The following is a 17,577-nucleotide window of genomic DNA, read 5'->3' as shown; positions in this document are numbered from 1 at the left end:
GGGTGTGGTCTTTCATTGATTCTTTTATGTTTCTTGGATTTACTGAGTATGCCCACAAGAAAACGAATCTCAGGGTTGTATATGGTGGGATATGTTCTTTGATAATAAATTTACTTTGAACTTTAAAACACTGACAGTGAACAAAACCCTTACCCACCAATAATCTGTAGACCACTTAACTTTCAGGAGATTTCATTAAGGTACCCGTTGACATGATTTATCAGAACCTTGCACTCCGACCTCAGTCATGCCATCTGGGATGTGCAAGCCTTTTTCTTGATCGGGGATATAAATGAAGTTAACAATTATGATTTAATTAGAGCAATCCCACTCATTTGACTCTTTAAAAATATAAATGTTTTTGTGGTCCTTTTTATCTTTGTTTGCTGGTTTAACAGATGTACTGTCCATGGATTGCGTTAACAACCCAGTGACAGCAGATGTTGTAGCTTCTACAAGGGCATTGAATACTGACCCACTAAACAACAAGAGTCCTAATCCCTGCAATTTAAAGTATGCTTTTAACTTGGAAGCAGGTTCACGGGTTCAGTGAGAGAGACAGAAGACACTGACTACGAATAAGCATATTAATCACTTATTTACAAACAGTAAAAGACTTGACCACACATCTAAGTCCCGCCAAGTTACACAAACAATGAAACTAAATATTCAACAAACAGATACTTAGCTAAGAGTACAAGTGTGCCTTGTAAGTCTGGAGCATACTTTCCCAGTGGTCCTTCAGCACTGACCCCTGGAGACAAAAGGAAAGAGGCCGAGCCTCCCGCATGTGCTATTCTTATACTGCTGAGGCACTTGAAACTGGGCACTGGTGCCATGGCACACAAGGCAACCAATGAGAAAGAGCTGCTGCATCCTTCAAATGTGCCAACTGATGACTGGCACGATAAAAGCAGCTTTCGATGGGCAAATAAGCCAATGCCCACACATGACAATGCAAAAGCCTGGTAGTAATAGAGGTGCTAAACTGAGGGCATCATAAAACACTGGTGATCCCAGGAACTCTAATATCTAAAACTTTGGCAGAATGTTAAATTTGGGTGACACTGAGAGAACTAAATCCTGATGATCATAAACTCTGGTGGTTAGAAAACAATGGTGATCCGGGACTGATGCCCTGGCAATTATAAGACAATGGCAATGGTAAGAATGCTGTCCTGAGGCAAACCAGGGTGGATAAATCCCCAGGGCCTGACAAGGTGTGTCCTCAAACCCTGTGGGAGGCAAGTGCAGAAATTGCAGGGGCCCTGGCAGAGATACTTGAAACATTTTTAGCCACGTGTGAGGTGCCGGAGCATTGGGTGATAGCTAATGTTGTTCTGTTGTTTAAAAAGGATTTGAAGAATAAGCCAGGAAATTATTGGCATCAGTCATGGGAAATTTTTTGGAAGGTATTCTAAGGGACAGGATAGTTCAGTATTTGGATAGACGGGGATAGTCAACATGGCTTTGTGTCGAACCAATCAAGGAAGTTACCAGTAATTTTGATGAAGGCAAGGTGGTGGATGTTCAGCAAAGTATTTTATAAGAAGGTCCTGTATGGGTGGTTGGCCAAAAAGGTTCTGTCACTCAACATTCAGGATGAAATAGTAAATTAGATTAGGCATTGGCTTCGTGGGAGAAGCCAGGGAGTGGTAGTAGATGGTTGCCTCTCTGACTGGACACTGTGACTAGTGGAGAGCCACAGGGATCAGTGTTGGGCCTGTTGTTGTTTGTCATCTGATTCAACGATCTGGATGATAATGTGGTTAACTGGATCAGCAAATTTGCTGATGACACCAAGATTGGGGGTGTGGTGGACAGTGAGGAAACTATCGTGGTTTGCAGTGGAATCTGGACCAGCTGGAGAAATGGCCTGAAAAATGGCAGATGGAATCTAATGCAGACAAGTACGAGGTGTTGCAGTTTGGGAGGACAAACCAGGATAGGTTTCACATGGTGAGTGGTAGGGCACTGAGGAGTGTGGTAGAGCAAAGGGATCTGGGAAAACAGATAATTCTTTGAAAGCGGTGTCACAGGTAGATTGGGTTGTAAAGAAGATTTTGGCACATTGGCCTTCACAAATCAAAATACTGAGTACAGGAGATGGGATATTATGTTGAATTTGTATAAGATGCTGGCGAGGCCTAATTTGGAATATTGTGTTGAGTTTTGGTCACCTACCTACAGGAAAGATGTAAATAAGGTTGAAGGAGTACAGAGAAAATTTACATGGATGTTGCCAGGACTTGAGTTATGGGGAAAGATTGAATCGGTTAGGAGTTTATTCCCTAGAATGTAGGGGAATGAGGGGAGATTTGACAGAGGCATACAAAATTATGAGGGGTATAGATAGGGTAAATACAAGCAGGCTTTTCTATTGAGGTTGGGTCATGGGTTAAGGGTGAAAGGTGAAAAGTTTAAGAGAACATCAGAGAAAACTTCTTCACTGAGAGGGTGGTGTGAATGTGGAATGAGCTGCCAGCAGAAGTGCTGGATGCGGGGTCGATTTCAACATTTAAGTGAAGTTTGGATAGGTATGTGGATGGGAGGGGAACGGAGGGCTGTGGTCGAAGTGCGGGTTGAGAAGACTAGGCAGATTAACAGTTTGGCATGGACTAGTGGGGGAAGGGCCTGTTTCTGAGCTGTAAACAGGAATTTCTCCCGATGCTGGATGCAACACACACACAAAATGCTGGAGGAACTCAGCAGATCAGGCAGCATCTATGGAAATTAATAAACAGTCGACGTTTTGTGCTGAGACCCTTCTTCAGGACCGGAAAGGAAGGGGAAAGGCGCCAGAATAAAATGGTCCAGGAAGGGGAAAGAAGCTAGCAAGAAGGTGATGGGCAAAGCCAGGTGGGTGGGAAAGGTAAAGAAGCAGGAATCTGATATGAGAGGTGAGTGGACCATAGGAGAAAGGGAAGGAGGGGTATCAAGTGGGGGGAGGTGATAGGCAAATGAGAAGAAGGCATATGAGGCCAGAGTGGGGAATAGAAGAAGAGGGAATGGGAAAGGGAAAAGTTTAAAAAAAAAGGTTACCAGAAGGAAAGATCAATGTTCATGCCATCAGGTTGGAGGCTACCCAGGCAGAATATGAGGTGTTGCTGCTCCAAACAGAGTGGCCTCATGACTCTATATATTTAAAAGCCTAATTATTCGTTTGCTACAGACACTTCACTCATGTTGGTAAGTTCAATTGTTTCTGCCTGAAGAAAAAGCAGTACGACAGAGGCTCTGTATGGGAACTTTATTGGTGGTGTTGCTATAAACGGATGGTGGGTACTCTGGGGCAATGACAGTGACTGTCATTTTAAGCAAGAGGTCTTTACTGACGGAAATTTGGTCTGTTTGGTCTGTCAGGTGAGCTGTTGAACTGAGGGTTAGCTCAGATGAATGCAGTTGATCCCAGAGCACAAGTTTGAATGAGAAACAGAGTCCTGGCTGATATTCACCCTTCAAGCTATTTTACTGCTCTAGTGTCTTGCTGTGCTCAAATTAGCCACAGTTATTTACAGTATTGTAGTTCTTAAACTCCACTGACCACAAAGTGCTTTGGGATGACCCAAGGCTGCTATAGTTATGTCAGTCTTTACTTGTGCCGTACTCTGATTCAGTGTGGGCTGGGCTACCTCTGTACTCCAGCCCAAGTCTTACTCCCCTATTTGATCTTTCTTTACCTCGTGTTATTCCCTGAAAGCCTGGAACATACTGACTGGGAATTTTTCCGAGCATTTGCAAGAGCTGACTTTTTGGTCAATTGCTTGCATATTTCTTCAGTTGAAAATTCATATGGATCTTGTGTGTGAATTCTTGACAAATAACTATGACCTGCAGTGATAATACACCTATATTAAATCACCTCTCATCCTGCTTCACTCCAGAGAGAAAAGCCCTAGCTCACTCAAACTGTTCTCATAAGACATGCTCTCTAATCCAGTCAGCATCTTGGTAAATCTCCTGTGCACCCTCTCAAAAGCTTCCACATCTTTCCTATAATGAGGCAACCAGAACTGAACCCAGTTTTCCAAGTGTGATCTATCCAGTGTTTTATAGAGAGAGCTGCAACATGACCTTGCAGCTCTTGAACTCAAATCCCCCAACTAATGAAGACCAACACACCATTCGCTTTCTTAACAACTCATCAATTTGTGGCGTCTTTGAAGGATCTATGGGCATGGACCCCAAGATCCCCTGTTCCTCCACACTGCAATTAACTAATTAGGAGAATTAAATAATTCAAGTTTGACCTTCCAAAATGAATCACTTCACACTTTTCTGGGTTGACTTCCATCTGCAACTTCTCAGCCCAGCTCTGCATCCTATCAATGTCCTGTTTTACTTAAAGACAACCTTCGACACTATCCACAACACTATCAACCTTTAACTTACTTTATGCCATAAATGAGGACTAACTACTGAATAGCAAGCATCTGAGCACCTTAGATAGTTTCATCGATCACTTTAAGAATTATTAACACTTAATTATGAACAGACTTCATTGGTAGATTTCACAGCCTCCATTTTAAAGCTATGGTTTTACAAAATAGCTGGTCTGGACAAACTTATGACACAAGAACTTTGCTCCAAGACGGGGGAGGATTAAACTGTTTTCTTCATGGGAACAAGAAATGAGTTGTTAAGATTATTCCAATCCAAGAAGATCCCTAACTAAGCTCTGAACTTCAGGGCCTTCTGTGCCCTTGTGTCTGCATCCAATTCTGAATCAAATCTACTGGCTTGCCAATTAATGTGAACATTGTAGAAAGGAAACGGAAAAAATGTGGAACTGTAACAGGGGAAGTGTTTAATGTGTACAGCTGCAGAGAAACCTGATGTGTTAGAATTATCTGTAAGCAGAAACTGGAAATTTTTTCCCTGTCTCTTAACAGATGTCATGCATTTTATCCTTGGCTCCATTCCACAGCTTCTCCTGAAGTGCTGGTCATTGCACTGGGTCGGTGCTGCATGTGCCATGGTGTTTGGAATGCTTGTGGTTATTTTAACCACACAGCAGAGTGGAGAATGGTGTGTGATTTGTGTCAGCCTCTAAGTGGAAAAACAGTGAAATATTTGTAACATATCACTGGACTTGAGCAGGGCTGATGTGAAAATGAAGTGTGGTCAGACCTATACTACGTGACATGTGAGTTGATTCCCAAGTAGTTATGATGAGGTCACTCATGGTTTGATCACAACCAAATACTATATTCTAGCTGCAAATATCACACTCACAGCACCTAATAAAAGGTGGCGAGAAGGTGGAAAAATGACAAGACGGTATACAAAGTGAAATACAGTGTGATCTTTTCAATATTGTTTTTAGTCACCGCATCAGTATGGTTAGTTGACTTCTACCAAGGCACATTGGCTCCCTCTGGTGATGGAGCTTTGTAGTGTCAACTTCTGACAGAGTTGGAAATCTTTGGAATTTTCTAATCAGAATCAGGTTTATTATCGCCGGCATGTGATGTGAAATTTGTTAACTTAGCAGCAGCAGTTCAATGCAATACATAACCTAGCAGAGAGAGGAAAAATAATAAATAAAATAAAACATAATAAATAAACAAATAAATCAATTATGTATATTGAATAGATTTTTTTAAAATGTGCAAAAACAGAAATACTGTATATTAAAAAGTGAGGTAGTGTCTAAAGCTTTTTTTATAATTTATTTTTAATGAAGTTCATCATCAAACAAATATTTCCATAAGATGTATTTCAAATATTGTACGTATATATCATATAATCATATTTGCCACAAATCTCCACATAATATTTATCTGAGGTATACACCTATAAAAGAGAGAGGAAAGGAAGAACAAGCAAAAGAAGAAAGCTATGTACAAGTAGGGAGTGATTTTTTTAACAACATATTCATTGATTTGTGAGAATAAAATCAGGGTATGAGGTGTTATGTAGTTGAACCATTTTTCCAAGTATGAATCAAATTGTTCCAACTTATGATTAACAGATGCTGTTATCTTCTCCATTTTGTAAATGTCCATTGTAATTTCCAACCATACATTTAAAGTTGGGCTCTCCTGTGATAACCATTTCCTGGTAAGGATCTTTTTACCAGCCACCAGCAGTATATTCATTAAATATTTATCTCTTTTCAACAGTTCTTGAGGTACATACCCAAAATATATGGTCTTAGTTTCTAAGGGTATTTCATATTTAAAAAAGTCTTGTAGGGCATTGTGTATCCCACTCCAATAGTCTTTGATCACGGGGCATTCCCAGAAAATATGATAATGGTTTGCATTTTGATTTCCACAATTTCTCCAGCAAACAGTGAGGTTACTATCATAATGGGATTTCTGAGAGGGTGTAATAAAATATCTTATCAACTTTTTCCACCCGAACTCCCTCCATTTCTGTGAACTGGTACACTTCCATTGATACCTCCATATTATTGTCCAGTCTTCCTCAGATATTATTATCCCTCCTTCCTTCTCCCATTTTGTTTTAATGTATGAAGTCGAATGTGTTTTAAGATTTGACAAACCCTTATACACGCTTGAAATTATTCTACTACCGTCGTCTGGAATTATATGCTTTTCTAAATAGCTCTATCAAACATGTACTTGCCTTGGTTACATTTTTATCCCTCCTATTAACATACTGTTGCATCTGTAGATACCGATAAATGTCTTGTTTTTCTAATAAGTGTTTCTCTTTAAGCATTTCAAAACTGAACAGTGTTCCTTCTTTCATTATATTGCAAAGAACTGTTATTCCTTTAGCTGTCCAGTTCTTAAATCTAGCATCCAGTTTATTTGGCGTAAAATCCAAGTCATATACACACCATTTAAGACCTCCCTCTAGTTTATATTCTTTTATAATAGTTTTCCATATTTTAAAAGTCCATTTCACCCATGGATTATCAATAGTATTTATGTACCTTTGTAGGTTGTTATCAGCCAAAATTGCCTGTATGGGGATGGAAAGTATCCCCTCCTCAATGTTTTTCCATTGAGCGTCATATGATGGGTTGCACCAGCATATCACAGCTCTCAACTGTGCTGCAAAATAATAATCTCTAAGCGAAGGTAGGCCCCATCCTCCCTTTTCCTTGGCTAATTGCAAAGTTTTGAGACGAACTCTAGGCCTTTTACCTGGCCATATATATCTTGATAACATCTTGTTCCATTCATTGAATCTCTATTGGTAGGGTCTGAAAGAGATATAGTGGTCTGGGCAGTATATTCATTTTAATAGATTCAATCCTTGAACTGAGACCAAGAAAAGGAATTAGATTCCATCTTTTTATATCTTCCTTAATTTTATTATATATAGGCTGATAATTGCATTCTGATAATTTTGCCAAATCTTTTGGCATAATGATGCCCAAATATTTGATGGACTCTGTTTGCCATGCCCAGGGATATCTACTTTCAATTTCTCTTGGTGGGCTATAGTTATATGAAAGTAGTTGGGTTTTATCTGTGTTGATATTGTATCCTGATAATTGACCATATTGTTCAGAGGATTGCATCAATTTAGGTCAAGAGTATGTTGGTTGCCCTAGATAGATCAAAATGTTATCCGTGTAACAGGCCAATTTATGCTCTGTCCCTTTAATAGTAATTCCCCTGATATCTTCATTTTGTCTGATGTATTGAGCTAATGGTTCCAGATATAATGTGAAGAGTAGTGGTGACCATGCACAACCCTGTCTCGTGCCCCTCTCTCGGGTAAAGCTATTTGATAAATATCCATTGATTTTAATCCTGGCAGTAGGATTGTCGTATAGTGCCTGTATAGTTTAAATAATTGTGTCATGTCGACCAAATCTATGTAAAACTCTGTAAATAAAATTCCAATTAACCGAATCAAATGCCTTTTCAGCATCCACACTTATCACTATTGCTTCAATTTTATTTTTTTGTGTATGATCCATAATGTGAAGTGTCCTTCGTATATTGTCTTGTGTTTGGCATTGTTGTATAAAACCTGTCTGATCATTATGTATCAGTGTGGGTAGAAACTCTTCTAATCGTCTGGCCATGATGGAGGTAAATATTCTATAATCCACATTAAGAACAGATACTGGTCTAAATGACCCACATTCCATTTTATCCTTGCCTCCTTCCAGCTGGGTGGCATTTGTGCCTTTCTTAGAGCCTAGTTCAGTGTGGGGAGTAAGACAGGAATTAACACATCTTTAAATTCTTTGTACCACTCTGCCGTATACCCATCTGAACAATAGACAATAGGTGCAAGAGTAGGCCATTCGGCCCTTTGAGCCAGCACCGCCATTCACTGTGATCATGGCTGATCATCCACAATCAGTACCCCGTTCCTGCCTTCTCCCCATATCCCTTGACTCCACTATCATTAAGAGCTCTATCTAACTCTTTTTTGAAAGAATCCAGAGAATTGGCCTCCACTGCCTCCTGAGACAGAGCATTCCACAGATCCACAACCCTCTGTGTGAAAAAGTTTTTCCTCAACTCCGTTCTAAATGGTCTACCCCTTATTCTTAAACTGTGGCCTCTGGTTCTGGACTCCCCCAAGATCAGGAACATGTTTCCTACCTCTAGCATGTCCAATCCCTTAATAATCTTATATGTTTCAATCAGATCCCTTCTCTTCCTTCTAAATTCCAGTGTATACAAGCCCAGTCGCTCCAATCTTTCAACATATGACATTCCCACCATCCCGGGAATTAACCTTGTGAACCTATGCTGCACTCCCTCAATAGCAAGAATGTCCTTCCTCAAATTTGGAGACCAAAACTGCACACAATACTCCAGGTGGGGTCTCACCAGGGCCTTGTACAACTGCAGAAGGACCTCTTTGCTCCTATACTCGACTCCCCTTGTTATGAAGGCCAACATGCCATTAGCTTTCTTCACTGCCTGCTGTACCTGTATGCTTACTTTCAGTGACTGATGAACAAGGACACCCAGATCTCATTGTACTTCCCCTTTTCCTAACTTGACACCGTTCAGATAATAATCTGCCTTCCTGTTCTTGCCACCAAAGTGGATAACCTCACATTTATCCACATTAAACTGCATCTGCCATGCATCTGCCCACTCACCCAACCTGTCCAAGTCACCCTGCATTCTCATAACATCCTCCTCACATTTCACGCTGTCACCCAGCTTTGTGTCATCTGCAAATTTGCTAATGTTACTTTTAATCCCTTCATCCAAATCATTAATGTATATTGTAAACAGCTGCGGTCCCAGCACCAAGCCTTGTGGTACCCCACTGGTCACCGCCTGCCATTCTGAAAAGGAGCCATTAATCCCTACACTCTTTGTTTTCTGTCAGCCAGCCAATTTTCAATCCATGTCAGTACTCTGCCCCCAATACCATGTGCCCTAATTTTGCCCACTAATCTCCTATGTGGGACTTTATCAAAGGCTTTCTGAAAGTCCAGGTACACTACATCCACTGGCTTTCCCTTGTCCATTTGCATAGTTACATCCTCAAAGAATTCCAGCAGATTAGTCAAGCATGATTTCCCCTTCGTAAATCCATGCTGACTCAGACCGATCCTGTTACTGCTATCCAGATGTGCTATAATTTCATCTTTTATAATTGACTCCAGCATCTTTCCCACCACCATCAGGCTAACCAATCTATAATTCCCTGTTTTCTCTCTTCCTCCCTTCTTGAAGAGAGGGACAACATTAGCCACCCTCCAATCCACAGGAACTGATCCTGAATCTATAGAACATTGGAAAATGATTACCATGCGTCCACGATTTCTAAAGCCACCTCCTTAAGTACCCTGGGGTGCAGACCATCAGGTCCCGGGGACTTATCAGCCTTCAGACCCAACAGCCTATCCAACACCATTTCCTGCCTAATATAAATTTCCTTCAATTCATCCATTACCCTAGGTCCTTTGGCCACTATTACATCTGGGAGATTGTTTGTGTCTTCCCTAGTGAAGACAGATCCAAAGCACCTGTTCAACTCGTCTGCCATTTCCTTGTTCCCCATAATAAATTCACCCGCTCCTGTCTTCAAGAGCCCAATTTTGGTCTTAACTACTTACTTCCTTTTCACATACCTAAAGAAGCTTTTAATATCCTCCTTTATATTCTTGGCTAGTTTACCTTCGTACCTCATTTTTTCTCCGCATATTGCCTTTTTAGTTACATTCTGTCGCTCTTTAAAAGTTTCCTAATCCTCCGGCTTCCCACTCGTCTTTGCTATGTTATACTTCTCTTTTATTTTTATACTGTCCATTACTTCCCTTGTCAGCCACGGCCTCCCCTTACTCCCTTTAGGATCTTTCTTCCTCTTTGGAATGAACTGATCCTGCACCTTCCACATTATTCCCAGAAACACTTGCCATTGTTGTTCCACTGTCATCCCTGCTAGGGTATCTTTCTGAACCTGGTGACTTGCTTAATTTAAGCCTACTAATTGTAGTTTTTAGTTCAACTTCCGTTATGTCAGCAGTTATCGTTCTATTTTGTTCTTCGCTTAAAGTGGGTAACTCTAGAGAATTCAGGAAGGTGTCAATTTGGGTTATGCTTCCCCCTGGAACTTTGGAATATAGAGTTTTGTAGAACATTTCAAAAGCTTCTAGAATTTCACTTAGCTTATTTTTTTTTTATCACTTTTGTTCTTGGATCCCTAATTCTATGAATTGTATTTTTGGTTATCTTTTGTTTTCAGTTTCCATGCCAGTATTTTCATAGATTTAGATTCACTTTCATAGTGTCTCTGTTTCAGAAACATTAAATTTTTCCTGATTTCTTGCGTAGCCAAATTATTAATTTCATTCCTAATTTTTAAAATTTCCTCTAATGTATCCTGTGCCAAATTCAATTTGTGTTTTTCTAGTTCCTTCAGCCTATTTTGTAATTCCCCTAATGTTTTATTCCTGATTTTTTTCTTATATGAAGATATCGCTAAAATTTTCCCTCTTAAGACAGCCTTCATTATCACTGAATTCTAGGTGAAGACCAATTTCTTTTTTAATTTGTTCCTTAAAGTAGGGATCATTGAATTTAGTTTCCAAATAGTATTCTTTGGTTGTAGGTCAAAATCAACAGATAAATATATAGGTGCATGGTCACTTACATCTATTGTCCCAATTCCACAGGTGATTATTTTGTCTCTATCTTTTCCAAATGTTATGAAATAGTCTATTCTTGTATATACAGAATGGGGCGGGGGGGGCAGAATAATGAGTATCATCCGTTCTGTCGGGGAAAAGGTCCCTCCATATATCAATTAGACCAACCTCCTCAAAAAGAGTGTTGACTTTCTTAGGTAAGGACTTTGTTTATTAAGTTTTTCTATTGGAAGAGTCTAACTTTGGTTGTAATTGTAAATTTAAGTCTCTCCCACATATCAGGAAACCTTCTGTTTCCGTTACCATAATATTAGTAATTTTCTGAAAGAAACTAATTTTACTTCCTGGGGGTGTGTATATATTCAATAGAGTAACTGAATTTCCATCTATATTCCCCCTTACCAGAATATAGCTGCCCTCCTTATCTCCCATTTCGAATACTTTTTCAAAATTTAGCTTGCTTGAGATAAGAATAGCAACTCCTCTCCTATGTCCTGATTTATATGAGGAGAAAAACAAATTAGTGAAGCCCATTCTCTTTAGTTTTCCATGCTCATTATCACTTAAGTGAGTTTCCTGTAAATATACTACATGGGCTTGTTCTATTTTCATTTTGGATAGAATTTTACTGCGTTTGATTGGATTTAACAGCCCATTGACATTAAAAGAAATGAATTTTACTTTGTCCTTAGCCATGTGTATTTATCTGTCAATATATAATTGAAATTAGCAGAATAAAACTTAATGGATCTACTCCCTGAACAAATAAGAACAAAGAAATGCTAATAATTTAAAAAAAGGTAACAAAGGTGTGATTCCAAGGCCGAGGTCTCCAGTAGATGACCCTGGGTTGAGCTAGAGGAAACGTCTAGCCGTGGGGGATAGCCCCTCCTCCCTCTGAGTTGGGGGCCCCCATTACAGTACCCATAAAAGTAAGTGAACAAGTCTATGTCCATTGCACAGAAAAGATTTCCCTGTGTATATTCTCATTTAGGTGGGAAAAAGGAGTGAATAAATGAATTTTAAAAAATTGAGTAATATAAAATCCACATTATAATAAGTATTTCTTGAAAGAGGTATAGCATTGTCTATTTTTGCTTCCGTTTACCTTATCAACACTTTTAAAGTTAGCCAAACCTTATGGCTCTTCTGGAGGGGGTGAGGGGGGTCTTCGGAAAATTCAGTCTCTTCCTGATATTCTTCTCTCGCCCTCCTCCCGTCCCCTGCTTTCTCATTATCTTACTATTTCCCAAGCAGATCGGGATAACTGCTCAGCCAGGCTTTCCCTCGGTTTGGTCACACTGACAGGCAGCCCTCTGTTCCTCATGTCTGTAGTCGCCTCTTCCACTGTCTGATACAGTTCCATACCATCTTCATAAAACACCCGCAGTTTAGCAGGGTACGGAGTTTGGCATCTAATCTTTTCTTGCTTTAATATTCGCTTTACTGCAAAGTATTCTTTATGTTTCTGCAGGACTGCCGGGGGGTCATCTTGATCGAAATATATTAATTTCCCATCCAAAAACTCCCTCTTCTTACCCCAGGCCCTTTGTAGAATCTCCGCCTTGGTATTGTAACGAAGGAATCCAATTACTATTGAGCGTGGCTTATCTTCTCTGTCTCCAGTGAGCCTTGGGACGAGTGCACGATGCGCCCTCTCAATTTCAAGCTCCATAGTGGAGGGAGTCTCTAGCGCATCCCACAGCAACTTGTCTACAAAGTCCAACATAGACAAATCCTCCGCTCCTTTGGGAACATTGTATATCCTGATTTTTTTCCGTCGTGATCTTCCCTCCTGGTCAAGCAGTTTACTTTCTTATTGATTTAATATTTTTATCGTCTTACTTAGTATCTGTTCCACGTTTTGCACGCAATCTTTCATCTTCTCAATTCGAGTCTCTGCCACCGCTATTTTCTGATTGATGTTGGCGAGCTCTGACTTGATATCATTGAGTTGCCATTTTATATCTTTTTGGACTTCCCTTATCTTTTCCAGAATCCTTATCATATTTGCCGCTTCGCCTGCACGAGGCCCCGCGTCAGCCTCGCTAGCACGCGCACGTGTAGGAGAGCCATTTGTTGTACCTCTCTCTTCCATAGGCTCCACAGTGACACTTTTTTTATCTCCATTCTTTTTCCCCGTTCTTGCCCCCCCCTTATCAATTCAGATATTTTCAAAAGATCTTATATTTGATGGATTAACGGGGCAATATATGCGTTTTTCTGGAGGAGCTATTGATTTAAGCTGCCATTCTGGACAATGACGTCACCGGAACGCTAAAGCTTCAATGTCCATTTAAGAATCGGATGGCAGAGGGGAAGAAACTGTTCCTGAATCTCTGAGTGTGTGCCTTCAGGTCTCTGTACCTCCTACCTGATGGTAACAGTGAGAAAAGGGCATGCCCTGGGTGCTGGAGGTCCTTAATAATGGACGCTGCCTTTCTGAGACACCACTCCCTGAAGATGTCCTGGGTACTTTGTAGGCTATTGCCAAGATGGAGCTGACTAGATTTACAACCTTCTGCAGCTTCTTTTGGTCCTGTGCAGTAGCCCCTCCATACCAGACAGTGATGCAGCCTGTCAGAATGCTCTCCACAGCACAACTATAGAAGTTTTTGAGTGTATTTGTTAACATGCCAAATCTCTTCAAACTCCTAATAAAGTATAGCTGCTGTCTTGCCTTCTTTATGACTACATCAATTTGTTGGGACCAGGTTAGATCCTCAGAGATCTTGACACCCAGGAACTTGAAGCTGCTCACTCTCTCCACTTCTGATCCCTCTGAGGATTGGTATGTGTTCCTTCGTCTTACCCTTCCTGAAGTCCACAATCAGCCCTTTCATCTTACTGACATTGAGTGCCAGGTTGTTGCTGTGGCACCACTCCACTAGTTGGCATATCTCACTCCTGTACGCCCTCTCGTCACCACCTGAGATTTTACCAAAATGGTTGTATCATCAGCAAATTTATAGATGGTATTTGAGCTATGCCTAGCCACACAGTCATGTGTATATAGAGAGTAGAACAGTGGGCTAAGCACACACCCCTGAGGTGCGCCAGTGTTGATCATCAGCGAGGAGGCAAATCAAATCAAGTCAAGTCACTTTTTATTGTCATTTTGACTATAACTGCTGGTACAGTACACAGTAAGAATGAGAGTTATCACCAATCCACACAGATTGTGGTCTTTCGGTTAGGAAGTGGAGGATCCAATTGCAGAGGGAGGTACAGAGGCCCAGGTTCTGCAACTTCACAATCAGGATTGTGGGGATGATGGTATTAAATGCTGAGCTATAGTCGATGAACAGCATCCTGACAAAGGTGTTTGTGTTATCTAGGTGGATTAACGGTGGATGGTTATTTATTGGGTGCCATCAATAGTTTGTTTGGAGTCAAGGAAAATGATTAACGATGACCAAGATCTTACTGAGCAGCAGAGCCGGCTTGAAGGACCATTTGAGGGTGGCAGGGTAGTGTAGTGGTTACTGCAATTGCTCTACAGCACCAGTGATCACTGATTGGGGTTTCATTTTCTGCCGCTGTCTGTAAGGAATTTCACATTGTCTCCGTGACTGCATGGGTTTCCTCTGGGTGTTCCGGTTTCCTCCCACACTCCAAAGGCTAGGGTTAATAAGCTGTGGGCATACTATGTCGACACTAGAAGCATGGCGACTCCTGCAGGCTGCCCCCCAGCACATCCTTGGACTGTTCTTCAGTCAGTGACTACCTGAGGCCTGATCTGCTCTCTCAGGTAGATATAGACAATTTTGTTCGAACGACAACAGAGTTAGCCTGGTTTCTTGGTCAATATTCGGCACTCATCCAGTACCGTGAGGAAAGCCTCGTGATCTGTTCCTGTGTATTTGCAGAGGGTGATTTGCTTCCACTTAGGAGGCACCTACATTTCGATCCTCTGGCAGTGTTACTCTCCCCTCTGATTTCCAAAAGCCGGTGCGCACAGTGTCCCAGGCTTGTTTTTGAGCTGAAGGCTTCCTAAGTTGCTGCAAATCGTTTCTCCTTTTTAACCCGAATATATCCCAGATAATTAAAGGATGTTTCGGATGGACCTGGGATTTAAATAGTTCTGAATCAGGGGTACTTGGCTGAGCCAAACAGAACTGTGACTGGCAAACATTTGTTGGACATGAGTTCTGTCACCAACATATTGACTACCTTTATTTTTAATTTGTCGTTAAACTTGTCGCATTGTAATGATTAAATAATTATAACCCTATCTCCACTATTAGAGAGTTTATAGAAGTTGTGCAAAACAAGAAAATGTGTTTGCATGTAAGCACATTTGTCCCACAACTTTTAAGAAATTATTGTCGGTAGAAATGGCAAATGAATTTGTTGTGCTTATTCCGCTCTCCACTGCTGAAATGATAGAGCTAATGTATCTGATCACATGACATTCACTGTTTCTTCTACTGTAATGTAACTGTTTCTGAAATCTTTGTTGCAGGTTATCGTTGTTTCAAGGCTGTCATGTTCCTCTGTGGGCTGATGTTTGGCTCCATCATCATTTTCCTGTTGTGTTACAAGGAGCGTGTTCTGGACATCCAGCTGAGCGTGGAGGCCAGTGCAGGCATTGGTCTAGGCATTGGAATCCTGTGCGGACTGGTCACCATGCTTGTCCGCAGCGTTGGCCTCTTCATGATTGGCCTCGTACTTGGCCTCCTGGTAGCAATTATCACCCTTATCGTGATGGAACAGTTCTATCACCCACACACCATCTGGGTTCCAGTGGGGCTTCTCATTGGCCTTGGAATGCTGTTTGCTGTCCTAACTTTACAATGGCAAAAGCTTTTCACCATTATCTCCACTGCAGTCTTCGGTGGTGCCATCATTACGCTGACTGTGGATTACTTCATTGAGCTGTTTCTGTTGGTACAGTATGTCTACGAGAGGCTTAAGATTGCTCCCTCACTGCCCATTTGTTGGTACAGTTGGGTAATCTTTGGCATCTGGCCTTTGATGAGTATGTTGGGAATCTTGGTCCAGTGGAAACTAACAGCAGAGGGCTACTCGCATACTGAAGGTAAGGTCACCTTTGAGGGTGTGTCTCTACTGTGAGCATCGCCTCCATGAAAAGGGAATGGGAAGATGTTTCCTTTTAATATTTAAAGGTATTTGGAAAGCTTCTGTCAAAGGGAGCTCACTTTCCCCCTCCCTTTTCTTCTAACGTGAATATTAACGGCCCTCCGACTCCTTTTATCAACTTGCCATTCTTCTCGGAGAATCCCAGGCAAGTGAATGTCATCCAGCTCAACCAAGTGTAGGGGTCACTGGATTGAGATCAGGAGCACTGATAGCTGTGTCCCCAGTATTCTTAAAGATCGGATGGAGTATAGACCAGCTATCAAACCTGACATGTTTCCAGTTGGTATGATCTGGGACACACCGGGCAATAACTTTGATCATTTGCGCCAATTGCATGAAAAGCGGCCAGTACTTTGGAGGGGTTGAGGGATGCATTAGAGCACTCTGTGTAGGTGCGAGGAATACAGGCACATGGTTCCCTGAAAGTTGTGTCACAGGTAGACAGGGTGGTGAAGAAGGATTTTGGCATACTGGCCTTAATCAGTCAGGGCGTTCATTCATTGGCATATAGGAAAATAAGGGATGATCTTATAGAGGTGTATAAAGTCATGAGGGGCATAAAGAGGGGGAAAGCACTCAACTCTGTTTCCTAGGAGTCACAAACTACAGATTTGATAGGAATCTGGAGGGCAATTTCTTCACCCAGTGGGTGCTCAGTGTATGGAATGATCTGCCAAAGGAAGTGGTTGAGGCAGGTACCTTATCAATATTTATAAGACATTTGGACAGGTACCTGGATAAGAAAGGTTTAGAAGGAGATGGGTCAAATGCTGGCAAATGGGACGAGCTTAGATTGGAATCTTGGTGAGCATGGACTGGTTGGGCCAAAGGGCCTGTATGACTCCACAACAAGGCAGTGGATGTTGTCTACATGGACTTTGGCAAGGCCTTTGACAAGGTTCCACATGGGAGGTTGGTCACGGTTTCAGTCACTGAGATTCAAGATGAAGTAGTCAATTGGATTAGACATTGGCTTTATGGGAGAAGCCAAAAAGCGGTAGGAAATGGTTGTCTTTCTGACTGGAGGCTTGTGACTAGTGGAGAGCCGCAGGGATCAGTGCTGGGTCAGTTGTTGTTTGTCATCTATATCAATGATCTGGATGATAATGTGGTAAACTGGATCAGCAAATTTGTGGATTACACCAAGATTGGGGGTGGAGTGGAAAGCAAAGGAGACTATCAGAGCTTGCAGTGGGATCTGGATCAACGGGCTGAAAATGGCAGATGGAATTTAATGCAGAAAGTGCAAGGTGTTGCACTTTGGTAGGATCAACCAGGGTAGGACTTACACAGTGAACTGTAGGGCCCTGAGGAGTGTGGTAGAACAAAGGGATCTGGGAATACAGGTCCATAATTACTTCAAGGTGGCCTAGATAGGGTTCTAAAGAGATTCTATGGCATATTGGCCTTTGTAAATCAGA

General features: G+C 41.4%; 1 protein-coding gene across 7 annotated transcripts in view; it reads left to right on the top strand.

The window, feature by feature from the left end:
- Positions 1 to 17,577, top strand: part of LOC140191350 (transmembrane protein 198-like) — a 95,552-nt gene that overhangs the window by 61,457 nt on the left and 16,518 nt on the right. For all 7 annotated transcript variants that reach the window (XM_072248667.1, XM_072248666.1, XM_072248664.1 and 4 more), the window contains one exon: positions 15,519 to 16,094. In XM_072248667.1, coding sequence (XP_072104768.1) covers positions 15,519 to 16,094 — 576 coding nt within the window. The remainder of the gene's footprint in view (positions 1 to 15,518; positions 16,095 to 17,577) is intronic.

This window comes from Mobula birostris, chromosome X (genome assembly GCF_030028105.1).
Source record: "Mobula birostris isolate sMobBir1 chromosome X, sMobBir1.hap1, whole genome shotgun sequence".
Lineage (NCBI taxonomy): Eukaryota > Metazoa > Chordata > Chondrichthyes > Myliobatiformes > Myliobatidae > Mobula > Mobula birostris.
The sequence above is the reverse complement of the archived record's forward strand: the minus strand, read 5'-3'. Positions and strand labels throughout refer to the sequence as shown.